Source organism: Silene latifolia, chromosome 5 (assembly GCF_048544455.1).
Source record: "Silene latifolia isolate original U9 population chromosome 5, ASM4854445v1, whole genome shotgun sequence".
Classification (NCBI taxonomy): Eukaryota; Viridiplantae; Streptophyta; class Magnoliopsida; order Caryophyllales; family Caryophyllaceae; genus Silene; species Silene latifolia.
In genome coordinates, this window is record NC_133530.1 from 24,332,311 (window position 1) to 24,352,547 (window position 20,237).

At 37.5% G+C, this 20,237-nt stretch overlaps 1 protein-coding gene across 1 annotated transcript; it reads left to right on the top strand.

Annotated features, from left to right (window-relative positions):
* The first annotated feature begins 17,551 nt into the window (after positions 1–17,551).
* LOC141656005 (putative F-box protein At1g58310) lies at positions 17,552–19,834 on the top strand. Its single transcript, XM_074462974.1, has 3 exons — positions 17,552–19,192; positions 19,282–19,422; positions 19,502–19,834. The coding sequence occupies exons 1-3, from the start codon at positions 18,764–18,766 to the stop codon at positions 19,796–19,798; spliced, it is 867 nt and encodes a 288-aa protein (XP_074319075.1). The 5' UTR covers positions 17,552–18,763; the 3' UTR covers positions 19,799–19,834.
* Positions 19,835–20,237: the final 403 nt, after the last annotated feature.

Here is a 20,237-nt window from a genome sequence, read left to right on the forward strand (position 1 = left end):
CGAGATCCTATAAGTTCGATTCGATTCTATAAGTTCGATTGATTCGAGATCCTATAAGTTCGATTCGATTCGAATCTTATAAGTTCGATTCGAGATCCTATAAGTTCAGATTGAGATCATATACCTCACTTAATTTAAGTTCGATTCGAGATCCTATAAGTTCACCCGATTCGATTCGAGATCCTATAAATTCAGTTCAGATTCTATAAGTTTAGTTCAGTTCAGATCCTATAAGTTCAGTTCAGTTCAGATCCAATAAGTTCAGTTCAGATCCTATAAGTTAAGTTCAGATCCTATAAGTTCAGTTCAGATCAGATAAGTTTCAGTCCAAAAGAACAGGGCCTATAAGTATCTAATGTTCTTAATTATTTCACAGGAATAATCCAACCTATGGCTGTCCCACCTATATTAATCCATCCTTTACAATAACCCACAATAATCCCACCTATTACACGACTTACCCATTTTGCACCAATGTGAAGGGCTACCTGTTAAACAGGTAAACCCTAATACTAATGACTTAAACCTGTCTTTTTTTTTTTTTTTTTTTTACATTCAATCTTCCACAACACACTTCACTCTGTCTCTCTCACTTCCCTTCTTTGACGCCATTAATCTCTTCACTGTCAAGCTTCTGAAAGACGACATTGATCATCCTCATCTGCGGCATACGCCATTGATCATCTTCAATGGCTCCCAAAGTAAGTTTTCCATCAAATTTAATAAGTGTTAGGTTAATTTGAAATTAACTCGCCAAATTAACTATAATGTTGATGTTAATTGGGCAATTTTTCCATCAAATTTTTAATGTTGTTAATGTTGATGTTAATTTTCAATTGAAATTAATTTTGACAAATCAATTTGTTTGTTTAACATTGAATTAAATTAGAAACCCTAATGTGTATATAATGCTGTTTTAATTTAGGTAAATCATTGGCAAACTGTAACCTTGAAATTGTGGTATGGAAGTTATTTTGTTAAGAATGATAAGGGTTTGAGTTATAAGGGTAGGAGTTTTAAGACTGTTAGTGTAGACCCGGATGAATTATGTTGGTTTACTATACTAGAGGAGGCTGAGAAATGTGGGAATTTTAAGAGAAATGTTGATGGTATCTTCTATATAAACCCGAGTGTTGGCTTGCAAAAAGCTCAAGATGATAAGGATGCTGGAATAATTTGTAAACTGGCAACAATTAGTAGGATGACTGAGTGTTGGTTAGTTGTTGAAAGTGATGTGGAAGAGGTAATGAATTTAATAGTGTCACAGGGGACACCTGCAAGTATAGTCAACCCTCCCCAGAAATTGACTCCTAGAAGGAAAACAGTGGCATACAAAAAAAATGCAAATGCTTCTCATAAAGGGGGACTGTAACACCCCCTCATACCAAGGTGCCTTACCAGGACCACCCTACCATGAAAGTGTGTTACCATCTCGGTTGCCCGAGGTTAGTACATATCAAAAGCGTCTGAACTGAGCACATTATTAAAGTACTGTAAAGTATAAAGTTTACCACATCCAAATCCAAATACTGGTTTAACAAAATACAACTCCAAAGTCTAACAATAAAAGAAATCCAACTAAGACTCAGACGGTGATGCTATGACTGGTGATGACAATACTCCCAAGACAGTCCCCAAGCTCACACTAGCAATACCTGTGAAGCCTGTTCACCATCCCCGAATGGATCACCGCAGATTCCACAAACAACAACGGGGTCAGTATTACTCAAATATTAAGACAAACAAACGGAGAAATCAACTGATCATCGCCAATTCCCAATCCTCCATTCTCACACAGTAACCGACTACACACTGAAGTGTGTAGCCCTGCTAGATTACCCATCGCAACAGGTAATCCTCGCCGCCAGTGGGTGACCGCAGCCGATCCCACCTAGTCCAGCTCCTCAACGAGCTACAACAATCCTTGTCCCTTAATGTACACATCCCCTCCCGTGGCGGGTTCCACGAAGGGCGAATTAGGGTGTGAAGTCACTCCCGCAAGTGACTCCACCACAATCACAATCACATGACATCTCAATCCCCTCACACCAACATCGTCACAACAATCTCCATACTCCGATGATCAACAGATAACAATAATCACATCAAACATGTCTTACAAAGAACAGTAAACTGAGTAGGGAAACCCTACCTTAGAAATCAACAGTGGAATGAACTTGAACACTCAGAAAGGCTCCTCTACGAAGTCTTCTCCTATACTATAATCGTATCACACAATTACACATTGCACAACCCCCATATTCCCAATTCCGTAAATGTACAGTAACCCCAACAAATACGAATAACATAGAAATAGAACTTACCAACAGTAGGATGAGGAATTATACGCAAGGACTCCAAAGATTTCACAAACAACAAGGCTATGGGATGATTAGGGAGTGATTAGGGAGAGATTAGGGTTAACGTAGAAATGATGAAGTTGAAATGATGTTTTGAAAACTGACGCGGGATGTAAAATAATCTTAAACACTCCCTAAGCAAACCGTCAAAATAATCCTCGCCAGACCGAATACTCGGTCGAGTAAAGTTATACTCGGCCGAGTATCCGCTACTCGGTCGAGTATTCACTATACTCGGCCGAGTATTCATCGGCAGAACCAAAACAACTCACAACAACAGCACTACTCGGCCGAGTAGGCTCTACTCGGTCGAGTAGTCACCAAAGAAAATCCGTAGTATTACAGGGACCACCTAAGTCTTCTCCCATTCTGAAACCCTAAGGGAATCTAATGCCATAGCCTCAAAAAAGCTACCACTCATAATGAAATAGCCTTAAAAAAAGCTACCACCCCTTCTCTCACATCTTTGAATACATTTACTTCTGAGACAGTAAATGAACCACCTCCAAAAATCACTCACAATACTACCCAAGTGTAATACCCCGTATTTTTATATAATATAATTAATTAAATGAATATTATTATATATTAATTATTATACATTTATATTACTAATTATGTCGGGTTAATTGTTAGTCGAAAATTATGTTAAGTTATCGAGCTAAGTTAATTAAGACGGGTTTATAAGGATTCGAAAGGTGAACTAAATAATTAAACATCGGCCCATTTGAACTGGCCCAATACACGACCAGCCCATTTAGCCCTAATCCTATTTAACCCTAACACTAACCCTAAACCTAAACCTAAACCTAATACACTCTAATCTCTCTCAGCCGCCTCCCTCCCTTTCTCCAGCTAAAACTCCAACCCTCACGGTTTTATAGAGAGAGAGTGGTGGCTAAGGTTGTTGACGGCACAGCAAGGAAGGTCTAGAGGCTAGTGTCGACGTCCGTGGGTGGCTGTGGTGGCCGTCGTGGTGGCAGAAAGATGGTAAGACCAACTCTTCCTCTGTTTTTCATATTTGATGTCGGGTTTTTGTTGTTGTTTCGTGTAATATAGAGGTGTTGTTAGTGGTGGTTAGCAGGGTAGGGGAGTAGTGGGGTGTGAGGCGAGTATAGTGGTGGTGGTTAGGGTGGTCTTAGGTGGTTGTAGGGGCAGGGAGAGGCGGCAACGATTGGGGTGGTTAAATGAGTTTGGAATCTGGGTTTTTATGGTGTTTAGACAGGTATGGGTTAGGTGGCACCACCGTGGACTAGGGGGAGGTCGACACGGTGGTGCTACGGTTTCTGGGTGCATGGGCTGACGACGAATAGGTTCGTGGTAGGTTGACAGGAGGTTGGTGACTGTTGCGGTGGTAGTAAGGAGAGAAAAGGAGGTGTTTGGGGAGGCACGACTGTGAACCAGGCCAAAAGACGGGCGTGGTTCACCTCGCCGGTGAGGGTCGACCCCAGTGGGGGTGTTTGTTGGCGGCTGGGATGAAGTGGGTGTCGCGGCTGGTGGTTGTCGGGGTGGCTCCGGTGGTGTTTGAAGGGTGTGGGCGTGAGAGAATGGTGGGTGTAAGAGTTGGGTTATTCGATTTGTCTTGAAGCGGATTTTTATTAGTTAATCATTATAATTCGTTAATCGGTCGTACTTTTAATTAATTAATTTAATTTCCGGGTATTTAAATAATTAAAGACGGATATTGAGTTATTCAAATGTTGATTCGGGATTTATTAAATAATTGTTATAATTCGTTTAATCCTTTAATTATCATTCGGTTTTAGTTCCGAGTATCTAAAATAAAATAATAATTAATAATGGTTAAATGATTGGAGACGGGTTTTGAGTCGGGATTGTTTGAGTTGTTCTATGTTGGATTCGGGCCTCCTTAAATCGTATAATTCGTTTAAATAATCGTGTTGGTTTAAGTTCCGAGTTAATTAAAATAAAATAATAATTTATTTACTAGAAACGGGATTTTGAGACGGGTGTGTTAAAATGAAAAGGTTACTATATCGGGAATGTTCCATTTTAAAAGATTATACTTTAATAACTTTCTATTTCGGGGAAGTTGGGTCAAATACTAATCAGATCATTTTAATTATCAGCCGGGCATAAGTTGGTGTCGGGATGGTATTTCGGGAAGACTTCTATTTGAGAGATCTCTGTATTTAGTAGTTGGTAATTATAAATATTATAATTGTTTTAGGTGGCAGATTCGTGAAGGATCGATAATCAAATTCATTACTTTATTTCTGGACTGCTTAATTGGATTTGCTGGCACTATGAGGTAGGGGAACTACACTTGTCTTATTATCGTTATTGATCGAATTGTGTTGACTGGATTTCTGGTTGTCGATTTACATTATCATTTATATTCGGAAAGGTGATTGACTGATTTGATCGTATTGAGTATGATATCACAACATCGGGTAACTGACATGACTTTATGATTTATCAGTTCAGTGACTTATTTACATATTACATTGCATTAAATCTCTTGGGCGTTCATATGCATTGGAGACGGAGGATAAGGAGATTGGGTTTATATTTCACTTCGTAAATGGCATGTGATATTATTTATAATGTTGATTAATTTTGTTATGTTATGCATATCCTATTATGTGGTGATATGAGACGGTGTGGAGATTATTCAGGGTCTGTGATATGGTGTGGGAGTTATTCAGGGTCTGTGATATGAAACGGAGATTATTCAGGGTCTGTGATATGGTGTGGAAGTTATTGATATGGTGTGGAAGTTATTGATATGGTGTGGAAGTTATTCAGGGCCTGTGATATGAAACGGAGATTATTCAGGGTCTGTGATATGAAACGGAGATTATTCGAGTCCAGTGATATGGTGTGGAAGTTATTGATACGGTGTGGAAGTTATTGATATGGTGTGGAAGTTATTCAGGGTCTGTGATACGGTGTGGAGATTATTCAGGATCTGCGATATGGAGAGGTAGAGTATGTGACGAATTGGAAATGGAGTTATGCATTTTGTTATCGTACTTATTCTCTTTTCCCTACTCAACCTCGTGGTTGACCCTGTGTATTCGTGAACACCTGTGATGATCCGTTTTATGGGGAGCAGACTTGACAGGTTTAAGAGATAGGACGGGAGCTTGATGGGCGTGAGACACTGGATCAGACGACCTAGTAGCTAGACCATCATCTAGAAGACTTCACTTTTATTTACGTCAGTTCTTGTAAATTGAGTTGAAAAGAGGTTTGTAATAATTAAGTTAAAATATTATATAAATTGCCTTGGAGTTTAATTTGTTATTCACTACCTCGGGAAACCGAGATGGTAACAGTCCGTTTTATTAGAGAATGTCTTGACGAGGACTTCTTTTATAAACCGGGGTGTTACAAAGTGGTATCAGAGCGAACGATCCTCAGGCCTAAACCAATGAACCCAATGAACCTAGGATGTGTCTAATTAAAATGAACACCGGGATAGAACTGTTAGGAGCACACTGAGGTAAGGTTTGAGTTAGGGGCCCCCTCACACCGAACCAGTGGCCCTCTCAGTTTGACTCGGAAAGCCCTGAGGGTATATGAGAGAAAGGGTAGAAAAGTTGCCTAAGGTTGAACCTGAAATGCCTATATCGTTGCCTAAGTGTTAATTGATTGATGCATTGATTATTGCATAATCGAGTTGATATATACTTTGAAACCCATATATTCTAACCATTCCGCAGGACAACGCTACGGTAAGTATTTTGTATGAATGATGACGTGATCATATAATGTTGGGAAATGAGAAATAAATTTTCGAGCTCAGGATAATAATCAATGAAGTGTTGTGCTAGTCGTGAGCATGAAAATAATTGCGAGTCGATGATAATTACCTAGGTGGATGTTGAATGATGTGCTGATAGTACCAATATGTCTAGTAATATGCGGTTATGTGATCCCAAGCCATGCTAGTATAATAATGTGATAGTAATAAGAAACGCTATTGAATTGCCTGTTTTTAGTCATAGCAATCGTAATGTAGATGTAAAGAGTAGGTCGAGTTGCGAAGGGATTCTACGGGATAGATGTTTACGAAAGCACAATGTGAGATTTAAGTTAGGATGGGTTAGTATCGATAGTATGGTTGTAAGAGTTGGAACATATATAAAATGAATTGACTTAGTGATGAAACTTGTTTTGGTTGATGTTACTCTTTAATTGACCTTACTACCATTTCCTTCTGTTTATTGCCTATCGATGAAAATTTTATGAGAGGTAGTCTCGTCACTTAGTGTTCATTTAGCGTTGGATTCATGCTTATAAGATATACAGACTAGGAGTAAAAATTATTTTAGTGAGCTGTGGTTAGGAAGTTCTGTGCAGTGATATTTTGACCAACGATTTTGTGAAAATCCTCATTTAAATGGTATTAATAATTTTCGCATAATTCCAACTCCATCGATCGTAAAATTCACACATGTGTTCAAATTGATAAGCCACGAAAAATCATGATGTCTCAATATTAAATAATAAGTTTTGCAAACTGACCCAAGTTTCAGACCAATTACTGTCACATGCTTGTCTTGACCAATTGAATTACAAAATTCTTTTAAAAATGATATTCTTGTGCTTTGAACCTAATTCTTTTCCCTGTGATTTTAACTCTCCGTGTTTTGTAAAAGTAATATGAATCAAGTTTTAATCGAACGGTTATTTAGTCGAGATCTTTGAAAGTTACAACGTGAATCACGACTTTTAAAATGTGTGTTCTAGGTTGAGTGTGTGATTAATTCACGAGCTTTAATAATATGAATTTATAATGTCCTTATATGATGATAGTAGCAGGCATGTTCAGTAGTTACGTATCTCAACCAGTGATAAAAATTGAAGTGTAGTTGATAAATTGTTAGCGTGATGATATGAGTAAAAATTGAATAAATTAATTTGATTCGTAATCGAGGGTGAAATATTTTATACGAGTCCAATTGTTACATGTTTTATATATGTTTGGCATGTTGTAAAATCTCTGGTATGTTCATCATATTTGCATAGTGGTCGGATATATATAAATATAAAACTATATTGTCGTATCTGGGTAAAGTTGATGGCGTTAAAAGTTAATTTGATTGTTCTAATATACTCGCATGAAAATTATAATAGTTATGTTTAACAGTTTACACATGGATGGTAGTAATGATTGTGTCTAAATGTTCACACGTGTAGGATGTCATCTGAGTTTTAAAGACTTTCATGTGAGTTGTGTGCCTAAAGTTATACTTATCACTTTCATTACATTAAATCATCTCAATTGAAACTAAAACCTGTAACATGATAATAAACAGTGTCGTTATTCCTCAATTGAATAAGTTCGTTGTTATATTGTCATAAAAGGCTAAAGTGATTCTTACAATTGTAACACGACATGTGACATACCAATATTCTCGAGTCGTTACTATCAATTATATTATAATAAAGATTGTTTATGATAACTATGTTAGCGATTATAATGGGATAACCATTTTGATGATTCACATGATACGCGTCGGTTAAAGGATAGTCGTTAAAATTACGTTTAATTGAGCCATGAATATAACTGAGTAAAGAAGCACAACTAAAACCCTGATGTTGAGGTAATAGTCGTTCATTAGTAAAGATAGGATTGAAATGAATAAGATGAACCTGTAAATTACGATATATGAGTCGGCACCTAAGCTTGTTTTGTTGGAAGGAATTGAATTAAGTTACCTGATTTTGAGTTTCGTAGTAAGCTGTAAAGGAATTCTATAGACGGCTCTGTTATAAGAACTATAGTAAGAATTTAATCACCGTCCAATATGAAAGTAGAGATTTTGAAAATGAAGTTAAACTTTGTCATGTAAGTATAAATTCGGAATGAGATTTCCAGCCAGTGTCTGGTTGTATGTGTCCATGATAATTGCTAGTCTGGAGGAATGAAACTAGAACGGAGTCATAAGTAGCAGGATAAATTAGTCATGTTATTCGTTCATGAAGTGAATTGGTGGGTTGTGGTTAGTACGAATGTCCGAACAGGAAATGAATGTGGTGATTTAAAGGAGTTAGGTGTTAACATGGTAGGTTGATATTAGCATAACATATAACGAATATTGTAAAGTTGGTATAGTTAAATACATTTAATCTGTTATGGCATTGTGTTGGGTGCAGTTAAATATATTCAATACCAATAACGAAATTTTATGCATGATAGTCTTGTATGTTAACTTTCCAATATCGAGGTTTACTCGCTTGTTTGACTCGACCAATATGTTTGTAGAATTTGTCAATCAAGGCGCATTCGTCATTCGTGAATAATTCCTAAACCCTTTGTTATAAGAATTAAAAATATTTCTGGGACGATAAGTACTGCGAAACTGGTTGTCTTCATTTCTATTGGTGATTCTGTGTCTTGACCTAAATCCGTACAATTAAGCAAAGGAAAGTCAGATTGGACCTATTAGGTTATAAATTTTCATAAATCGAGTTATCAAAGTGTTGACCATAATTCTTTTCACATGTTGATTGATCCCCTATGTTTCTAAAGTATGAGATTACAACGATTGGTAAAATGGATAATTACTAATGATTTTACTGGTAACGGTAGCTTCCGTTAGAGAGTTTGAATATTGATTGTCCTTGGTAAGGATTAGCTAACTTGAGCGTGAGTTGTGAACCTTTTATCCTCTTTCAGTTGTTAGCGGTAGTTTGAGAACTTTGGTTATAATAACGAAGGTTACGAGGACGTAACCATATTTCTAGTTGGGGAGGATTGTAAAATCTTGATGATTATTTGCACATGTTTGTAGATTGTAGTTTGATCAAGTTGATGTTTCGTTGTGGGGTGCCTATGAAAATGAGTTCTATATGTGTTGTTCCTACATCTGATAGTTGGTTGATGTGTAAAAGGAGAGTGTGATTAAACTACTGGTATTGAGTTATGAGTTGTGGGGCCTTTGTGCCGAGTTATGTTTACGGTCCAGTGCGACCATGATTAATGAGTTTATGTTGAGTTTGAGATCGGAATTTAGATGGAAGATGACGGTGTTCTCAGGTGATTATTTAGTTGGTTATACAATTGTGTTCTCAGGTAGTTATTAATTTTAATTAGTTGGTTAAGTAATGATGAGTTAAACTTCGGGACGAAGTTTATTTTTAGGAGGGCAGAATGTAACATTCCGTATTTGTTAGAAATGCGTGACGTCCGTAGGGACGATATACAATACCCTTTTTAGGTTTGAGTATGGGAGCGAACTTCGGGACGAAGTTCATTTTAAGGGGGGAAGACTGTAATACCCCGTATTTTTATATAATATAATTAATTAAATGAATATTATTATATATTAATTATTATACATTTATATTACTAATTATGTCGGGTTAATTGTTAGTCGAGAATTATGTTAAGTTATCGAGCTAAGTTAATTAAGACGGGTTTATAAGGATTCGAAAGGTGAACTAAATAATTAAACATCGGCCCATTTGAACTGGCCCAATACACGACCAGCCCATTTAGCCCTAATCCTATTTAACCCTAACACTAACCCTAAACCTAAACCTAATACACTCTAATCTCTCTCAGCCGCCTCCCTCCCTTTCTCCAGCTAAAACTCCAACCCTCACGGTTTTATAGAGAGAGAGTGGTGGCTAAGGTTGTTGACGGCACAACAAGGAAGGTCTAGAGGCTAGTGTCGACGTCCGTGGGTGGCTGTGGTGGCCGTCGTGGTGGCAGAAAGATGGTAAGACCAACTCTTCCTCTGTTTTTCATATTTGATGTCGGGTTTTTGTTGTTGTTTCGTGTAATATAGAGGTGTTGTTAGTGGTGGTTAGCAGGGTAGGGGAGTAGTGGGGTGTGAGGCGAGTATAGTGGTGGTGGTTAGGGTGGTCTTAGGTGGTTGTAGGGGCAGGGAGAGGCGGCAACGATTGGGGTGGTTAAATGAGTTTGGAATCTGGGTTTTTTATGGTGTTTAGACAGGTATGGGTTAGGTGGCACCACCGTGGACTAGGGGGAGGTCGACACGGTGGTGCTACGGTTTCTGGGTGCATGGGCTGACGACGAATAGGTTCGTGGTAGGTTGACAGGAGGTTGGTGACTGTTGCGGTGGTAGTAAGGAGAGAAAAGGAGGTGTTTGGGGAGGCACGACTGTGAACCAGGCCAAAAGACGGTCGTGGTTCACCTCGCCGGTGAGGGTCGACCCCAGTGGGGGTGTTTGTTGGCGGCTGGGATGAAGTGGGTGTCGCGGCTGGTGGTTGTCGGGGTGGCTCCGGTGGTGTTTGAAGGGTGTGGGCGTGAGAGAATGGTGGGTGTAAGAGTTGGGTTATTCGATTTGTCTTGAAGCGGATTTTTATTAGTTAATCATTATAATTCGTTAATCGGTCGTACTTTTAATTAATTAATTTAATTTCCGGGTATTTAAATAATTAAAGACGGATATTGAGTTATTCAAATGTTGATTCGGGATTTATTAAATAATTGTTATAATTCGTTTAATCCTTTAATTATCATTCGGTTTTAGTTCCGAGTATCTAAAATAAAATAATAATTAATAATGGTTAAATGATTGGAGACGGGTTTTGAGTCGGGATTGTTTGAGTTGTTCTATGTTGGATTCGGGCCTCCTTAAATCGTATAATTCGTTTAAATAATCGTGTTGGTTTAAGTTCCGAGTTAATTAAAATAAAATAATAATTTATTTACTAGAAACGGGATTTTGAGACGGGTGTGTTAAAATGAAAAGGTTACTATATCGGGAATGTTCCATTTTAAAAGATTATACTTTAATAACTTTCTATTTCGGGAAGTTGGGTCAAATACTAATCGATCATTTTAATTATCAGTAGGGCATAAGTTGGTGTCGGGATGGTATTTCGGGAAGACTTCTATTTGAGAGATCTCTGTATTTAGTAGTTGGTAATTATAAATATTATAATTGTTTTAGGTGGCGATTAAATGAAGGATCGATAATCAAATTCATTACTTTATTTCTGGACTGCTTAATTGGATTTGCTGGCACTATGAGGTAGGGGAACTACACTTGTCTTATTATCGTTATTGATCGAATTGTGTTGACTGGATTTCTGGTTGTCGATTTACATTATCATTTATATTCGGAAAGGTGATTGACTGATTTGATCGTATTGAGTATGATATCACAACATCGGGTAACTGACATGACTTTATGATTTATCAGTTCAGTGACTTATTTACATATTACATTGCATTAAATCTCTTGGGCGTTCATATGCATTGGAGACGGAGGATAAGGAGATTGGGTTTATATTTCACTTCGTAAATGGCATGTGATATTATTTATAATGTTGATTAATTTTGTTATGTTATGCATATCCTATTATGTGGTGATATGAGACGGTGTGGAGATTATTCGGGGTCCGTGATATGGTGTGGGAGTTATTCGAGTCAGCGTGATATGAAACGGAGATTATTCGGGTCCGTGATATGGTGTGGAAGTTATTGATATGGTGTGGAAGTTATTGATATGGTGTGGAAGTTATTCAGGGCCTGTGATATGAAACGGAGATTATTCAGGGTCTGTGATATGAAACGGAGATTATTCAGGGTCTGTGATATGGTGTGGAAGTTATTGATACGGTGTGGAAGTTATTGATATGGTGTGGAAGTTATTCAGGGTCTGTGATACGGTGTGGAGATTATTCAGGATCTGCGATATGGAGAGGTAGAGTATGTGACGAATTGGAAATGGAGTTATGCATTTTGTTATCGTACTTATTCTGTTTTCCCTACTCAACCTCGTGGTTGACCCTGTGTATTCGTGAACACCTGTGATGATCCGTTTTATGGGGAGCAGACTTGACAGGTTTAAGAGATAGGACGGGAGCTTGATGGGCGTGAGACACTGGATCAGATGACCTAGTAGCTAGACCATCATCTAGAAGACTTCACTTTTATTTACGTCAGTTCTTGTAAATTGAGTTGAAAAGAGGTTTGTAATAATTAAGTTAAAATATTATATAAATTGCCTTGGAGTTTAATTTGTTATTCACTACCTCGGGAAACCGAGATGGTAACAGTCCGTTTTATTAGAGAATGTCTTGACGAGGACTTCTTTTATAAACCGGGGTGTTACACCAAGACACTTCAATAAGCAAAAACAGTGGTTTAGATTTCACTCAACCTAATACTGATTTCACTGAAAACTCTTTTGATTTCAATGACATAAGAATATCAGATCTCTTTGACTCTTATGAAGAAAATGCAGATAAAGCTGGTTTGTCTTATAACTTTGATGAGGAGGAGTGGGATGACTTGCGTGAGGGGGAGGATCCTGGTTATGAACCTGATTTTGAGGAAGGTGTAAGTGATGAAGAGGATGATTTGAGTGAGGTTGAGTTAGTTGATGAGGAAGTTCTCATAATTGAACATGAGGATTTATATGAGGCAGTTGAGAACTTTATTGAGAAGGAGGATATTTTGTTGAGTGATAACTCAGATGAAGAGTTGAACCAAGCAAGGGAGAAAGTGAAGGCTTGGAATGTTAAGGCTCAAAAAATAGCAAAACAACTAGAACTTGAAGCTGGATCTACACTCTTACCTGGTCAAGAAAAAGAAGTTGTGAAAGAAAAAGTGGTGCAGGGTAAAAACAGTGGACCTAGTGGAAGAGTAAGTGACTATGATGATAGTGGTGATGAAATCCACACACCTGTAGAAAGTGAAGAAGATCCTGTGCCAGGTAAGAGGAGAAGGTCAACTCTCCCAGAAGTTAATGAGAAAACAGACTTTAGTAAGTTGAAGTGGTGTCTGGGGACGATAAAATTTCCAAATAGAGATCAGTTCAGAGACTGTGTTACTAGATATGCAGTAGCTCAAGGGAGAAACCTCACATTTGATGTCAGTGACAAAGGAAGAGGCCAAAGACTTGGGGTGAGGTGTTTACTAGGCTGCCCATTCAAGTTATATGGTAGCTGGGATAACACACTAGCTTGTATACTGGTGAAGACTGTAGATCCAAATCACACCTGTCATAGAAATATGGAAAGTAATAGGCAGTTGAAGTCCACATGGGTAGCTAAGCAATTCTTAGAAGTATTTAAAGCAAGGCCTCACTGGCCAGCTAAAGATATCATTGAAACTGTGAGAAGGGCTTACAAGGTTCTAATTAAAAAAAAATTTGCTTACAAGGTCAAGTATCATGCTCATAAAATGTTACATGGTTCAATGAAGGAGCATTATAGCAAGCTTGGTAGTTATTTGCAAGCTCTGTCAGAAGGAAATCCAGAAAGTGTTTTCAAATTGGAAACAAATCCTAATTTGACAAGTAGCATACCTGTTTTTCAGAGAGTGTATCTGTTTTGATGCTCTCAAAAAAGGATGGCTTGAAGGATGTAGGAAGATCTTATGTATAGATGCTTGCTTTTTGAAAACATTTTTGGGAGGGCAGTTGATTGGGGCAATTGGTAGAGATGCCAATGAACAAATGTACCCTCTAGCATGGGCTGTAGCTGAAGGAGAAAACAATGACTCCTATGAGTGGTTTTTTCAGCAACTTAAGGAAACACTTGGAGAGAGAGATGGAAATGGGTGGACAATCATTTCAGATCAACACCAGGTATATTTCCATCCTACAAATGTTCTTCAATGTTCTAATTATTTTTACTTAAAACAGTTTGCCTCTGCTTTGTATAATGGTGGTATCTTTATGTTTTTAATGATGCAGAGTATACTGACTGTGGTTGCCAAGGAGCTCCCCAAAGCTGAACATAGACATTGTGTCAGGCACATTTTTGCAAACTGGCACAAGTCTTATAAGGGAGATGAAATGAAGCTGTTATTCTGGTCTTGTGCAAAGGCATACAACAAGGCAGGTTTCAATAATGCCTTAAATGAAATGAGAGAAGTAGATCACAAAGTTGCTGATGCATTCATGGCCTGTAATCCCAACCTATTCTGCAGAGCATTTATCAGTACGGATACAAAGACTGATGTGATTGTAAACAATATGGCTGAAACTTTCAATGCATACATCATAGAAGCTAGGGCAAAGCACTTGATCTACATGTTTGAAGATATAAGGTGTTCCATGATGGAGAGACTAGTGTTGAAGAAAACAGAAATGCAAAAAAAGCCAGGGACAGTGTGCCCTAGAGTTCAAGAGAGGCTTGAATTAGAAAAGGAGAAATCTGCAATGTATGAAGTCCTGCCTACATCTGACAGAAAATTCCAAGTGAAACTTGGAATTGATGAGGTAAGTGTTGATATTATTGATAGAACATGTACTTGCAAGAAATGGGACTTGACAGGTATCCCTTGTAGTCATGGCGTGGCTGCCATCTCTTACATACATGGACAAGTAGAGGATTTTGTCCATGATATGTACAAAAAAGATGCATATTTTGCTGCATACAATGGTTGTATCAGTCCATGTCCAGGTGAAAGACATTGGACTAAGGTTGATCTCCCCCTGAACCCTCCACCAATTAAAGTAGGGTCAGGTAGGCCAAGGAAAAAGAGAATGAGGGATCCACATGAGAATCCCAAAAGAAGTGGGAAGTTGACCAAACATGGTTTACAAATGACTTGTTCAATTTGCAAGTCCACAACTCACAACAAGAGAAAATGTCCTGACAAGGACAAGGTCATGTCACCACCACCTAAGAGAGGTAGAGGAAGACCTAGGACAAATCCTTGTGTCAGGCAAGATGTTGCAACTGCCTCTACCATTCATCATGAAGCTACTGCATAACTAACTAGACTGGGGAGAAGTGGCAGGACAATAAGAATAGGAAGAGGTGGTGGTAGGGGTGGAACAGGCAGTGCTGGAGCAGGTAGAGGTAGAGGCGGAGCTGGGAGGTCAGGATTAGGTAGAGGAAGGGTAAGACATGTACTTCAGTTTATGTTTAAGTTTCAATTTCAGTTCCATTGTCATGTTAACTGGCTGTTTAAGTTTCTAATTAATTGTTCTCCTAATTTCAGGCACCACAAGGGATGGGAGTGTTGTTTGATGATCAAGGAAATCCTTTCACCAATCCTCCAAGAACTCAGAGAGGCAGAGGCAGAGGCAGAGGACAGAGAGGCAGAGGAAGAGGTATATTTAACTGGTTAAGCTCAGGTGATCAAGCTTCAAGAAGTCAGCCTACACAATCTTCAGTGAACCAGCCATGAAGTGTCCTGAAGTGTAGTATTTTGGAACCTGTTGTGCTATGTATTTTGGAACCTGGTTGTGGCAAAAAAAATTGTGCAATATTTTGGTTTGATGCATTCAAAGACTGAGTGTTGTGTACCCAGTTTATGTAAACTTCAGAATTCTTGTATCATGTATCAGACAAGTTTATTTTGCCAAGGTTATGTAGTACTCATTTTATACAAAGACAAGATCTTTTGAAGCAATGCCAACATTTTCATTAATTTTCTTTCTTCAAAATACAACATTGAATGACAATACAAGCTAATTCAAACACTGGTTTTCCACACCCAACATAATGCAAATAAAATCTAGGGGTGAGCAAGTTTAGGTCTCGACCGGAAAAATGGTCCGGACCGGACCATTTGGTCTGGACCAAACCCGGACCGAATTTTTTAGGTCCGGTCCTCGGTCCTCATTTTTTGAGTTTTCGGTATTCGGTCCGGTCCGGACCAAACCCGGATATTTTAGGTCCGGACCAAATAGACCGAATTTTATGTTTCTAAAGACTATCATTAGAATATTATAAACTAAATTACCATTTTATCTTCACAAAACATTATAAATTAATATTGAGTATTTTTTTCTCAAAAACAATCGTCTAATTATTCATCGACATTTAATTTAGTGAAACTTAAATGTAATTATCATACACGAAATAGTGAAAGAATTAGTTCTAGGTCCATTTCGGTCTAAGACCGGACCAGACCGAATATTTCGGGTTTGGTCCGGTCCAAGACCGAAAGTTTTTGGTCCGGTCCAAGACCGAAAGTTTTTGGTCCGATCTTCGGTCCACAAAAAATTTATTTTCGGTCTTCGGTCCGGTCTGGTACGGTCTTGGACCGATGCTCAACCCTAATAAAATCCAAGAAACTAACAACATATTTAGAGCTCTTTTCTCGCCTTTCCGATGTTTTGATATTTCAATTGTTAATTCCATGATATCCTTCTTCAACCTCGCTTTCTTCATCTCCAGTTTCTTCACTTTCTCTACCAAGTTCTTTTTTTCTATGTCTTCAATGTAATAACCCATGGACATGCTTGAACTTCCCAACATAGCGTCTTCCACCAATTGAAAAAATCCGCAAGGATTATCCTACAAACAAACAACGAAAAAGAACAATTTCTTAACATAAATTACAAGGAACACATTCAATTACACCAATTAATTAGAAGGAACAAATTCAATTACTTACCGGCCAAAGGGGACACCCATAAAACTTTTTCCCTGAGTGTACTCGCCCCTTACCCACGATCTTCACCACTGCTTCCAAATTATGATTACATAAAACCTTTTTTTTGCCTTTGACAGATTGGGAATTAGATGAACGTATGTATGAGGAGTTCATTGTATAAGTGAAGCAAGTTTCTTTGAAATTAAAAAAGGGGATGAAATTAATGTTGAAGAAAAATGCAGTATGAAGAAGGGGATGAAAAAATAGGAGAATGGAGAAAAAAGGGGATGAAGAAGATGAACTGAATTTGAAAGGGGAAAGGGAGGTTATAAGCTTAAAAGGAGGTTACTGGTTTTATCAGGTAACATAAGTAGGTAAGTGCAAACAGGGAAAGTCGTGTAATAGGTGGGATTATTGTGGGTTATTGTAAAGGATGGATTAATATAGGTGGGACAACCATATGTTGGATTATTCCTGTGAAATAATCCTAATTTTTTTTGAGTAAATATCAATTTGATTAATAATAATATGTCATACAAGAATTGCAACAAAAATTAAAATTAACTGAATACAAATTTTTTAAAACACGAACAAGACAAACTCTTCTTAAAACTAAGATCGTTATTAGATAAAAGCGCTTCTGCACACACTCTCTAAAATATTGTTGTTTCTTTATACATCCAACTGCTAGGGGATCCATACATCTGGTAATAAAGTTTTGAAAGAGAAAATCTTATCCGATCTCACAAATCGTAAGCAATAATCCAATATCCATTGCAGCACCATATGACTACTAAGACCATTGATCTTCCACATAATTCTTGAACCTTTCAAATAGAGGGATGAATCTCACACAAGATGAAGACAAAACTCACACAAAGGTGAGGACAAATATATAGAGGAGTTCTTATCTAATGTTCTTAATTGAATTTATTGATTATTGATTGTTTGAGCTAAAAAATTAATTTCGTCGTTAATAGTGTACTCTTATATGATTAATATATAGTTGAATTCATAGTTAATGGTGAATTGTTGAATGTATTTGGAAATTGATGAAGAGTTATGCAAATAATATTTTAGAAACAGTTAGTCTAGCTTATAACGGTTGTAAATTATAACGAAAAATTCAGCATTTAGGTACATAGTACAAGACATACTGGTCTACTGGATAATTGAATGCGTTGCAAGGAGTAGCGGTTAAGATTTAGTAATGGGGGATCGTTCTTGATATGTCGCGAAAATATCATAATTTTAAGTAGGGAATCCTGCCGTGAGTTTTCGAGCTATCGTCATTATAGAGCTAATTAGAGTAAGATTGTTACAAATCGTAAGTTATATCAGTGAGAAATACAACAATTTGTATGGTTTGGGTATTCATTGGTTATTTGGTTATGTAGTTGTATGTATACAACCTTCTGTTATAAGATATTGGGAGTTTGTGAAATCTCATTCGGGTAACCGAAGTTGAATTTGATGACAGATTGATTAATTTGTGAACTCGTCTATTTGCACTAGGAGGTTGCTTTCTGTGGAGTAGAAGATATAACCTGTGCTTTACTGCCATGACCTTCGTGTCAGATCATTCGATACAATTGCAGGAGTTGAACAGCAGCATGCCTATTGACAATGTGAAATCCATCGATAGTCTCCCTGATGAGTTGTTAATATATATAATAAATTTCCTGCCCACCAAGTATGCCTTCATTACCAGTATTTTGTCGAGGAGGTGGAACACTCTCTTTAAAGAGGTTACTCATCTTGATTTTGATGATTCACTTCTATTTAACAGCCTTAGTGCTTATGAATTATGATCATGGGAAGAGATGTGTCGCGTTTAGAGATTTTATCTGCAAAACTCTGAACTCTTTGAAGTTGTCAAACGGTCAAACCTGATAAGCTTTCGCATCAAATTTTCCGTGGGGTGTGAATGTTTTAAAAGAAGTGCCCATCTTTGGTTGGACGCCATATTAAGTTACGGAATCCAGGAAATTGATCTCGACATTAACTCTCATGTGGTGTTGCCACGTTCTATCTTCACTTGCCAAACATTGTGTATTCTCAAGTTGACTATTAGTGTAACTCTTTCTGCTATTCCTGACACAGTGTGTTTGCCATGTCTAAAGATCTTGCACCTGGATTTATTAAGGTTTTAGATGCGCATAGTATTAATCGGATTTTCTCAGGATGTCCTTCACTCCAAGAGTTTTATATGAGGCCACTTAGATGGTATGAAGCTGATCCGCTTTCCATTTCCGGGCCATCCCTTAGAAAACTGAAGCTAGGCAAAGGATATCCGTATGGGTGTCGTCCTATGGCCTTTGTTGCTGTTGTTGCTCCATTGTTGCAGTGTTTCCATTATACTGACAAATTAGCCGAACATTACTCCATTAAGACATCAAATTATTTGGTGGAAGCCCATTTAGACACTTCCGGAGACTTTGACGATCATGTGGATCTGTCAGCTGTATCTAATTCTGCACGTGATCTAGTTCAAGGGGTCTCAAACGTCAAGCGCTTGTTCTTGTCAGCTTATTGCATCGAGGTATCTGTTTTGTCAATGAGCTTGTTTGCATCTATGTTCATGTTCAAACTTTTATTCTCACTCGGAGTTGGCTTTTTTGTTTCATGAAGGCGCTGGCTTTACTTAAAGATGACTTTCCTATATTACTTAATTTAACTAAGTTGGAGATAGGCTGCTCTAGAAATCCACATTTAACTTTGCCGAGATTGCTCAGAAGCACACCTAATCTCGAAGTGCTTACATTTTCAGAGGTCAGTTACTACACCCTGGATCATGGTGCTTTCTTGTTTCTACTGAATATATGTATAACAGTGTTTGTATTGTCGGTAGGGTCTCTTTCCTGTTGGCTTCGAGGATAAAGACACGGTGCAGCAAGATTATTGGGGAGGTCAACCTGCTCCTTCGTGTTTGAAAACTCACCTCAAGGTCATTGAGATAGACCATTTTCTAGGCTTGAAAGAGGAACTAAGAATCATCGATTTTCTCCTTAGAAAAGGCCATGCTCTAGATCAGCTGATCATAAACAAATGTTTGGGAAGCGTAGCGAACTTTAAAGCGAGGAAGCAGTTGAAGAGAATGGCAAAGTTCTCGAAAAAATGTGTGAAATTTAATGAGCAATTTCTTTGATATTTGTTCTTGAATTCTTGGCATGTAAATAGTCTACTTCATAAATTCAAGGACAAATGTATTCATACGGATATTTCTTAGATTCGTAAATAGAGTAAAAATTACTCTGTATTTTGTAAGTATAAATGTTATTCCATTTTAGTCTTATTTATTTACTCCGTATTTATTTATTTTAAGTCGTTCAATTTAATTTAATTTTCATCCGTAGATTTTAATTTTATTTTGGTTTGATTTTTTTTTTTTATTAAAAAAAAAGAAACTTTTTTTGGGATTAAGGCTTGATGTTGTTGTTGTTGTATTAAAAAAAAAAAAAAGAAACTTTGACAAAACCTACTAAATAAAAAATTAAAATTTAATCACCTAAAACAAACTTTAAAATTACTACTATGACCCTTTTTTTTGTATACTGCAATTTCAAGTTAGTAAAACAGTAAAAAGA

Bases quoted from the DNA above. Each gene is read 5' to 3' on its own strand.
- LOC141656005 (XM_074462974.1), top strand. From the start codon at position 18,764: ATGTCTAAAGATCTTGCACCTGGATTTATTAAGGTTTTAGATGCGCAT. The intron at 19,193-19,281 runs GTATCTGTTTTG...TGTTTCATGAAG, and splicing joins TGTCAGCTTATTGCATCGAG to GCGCTGGCTTTACTTAAAGA. The intron at 19,423-19,501 runs GTCAGTTACTAC...TATTGTCGGTAG, and splicing joins AAGTGCTTACATTTTCAGAG to GGTCTCTTTCCTGTTGGCTT.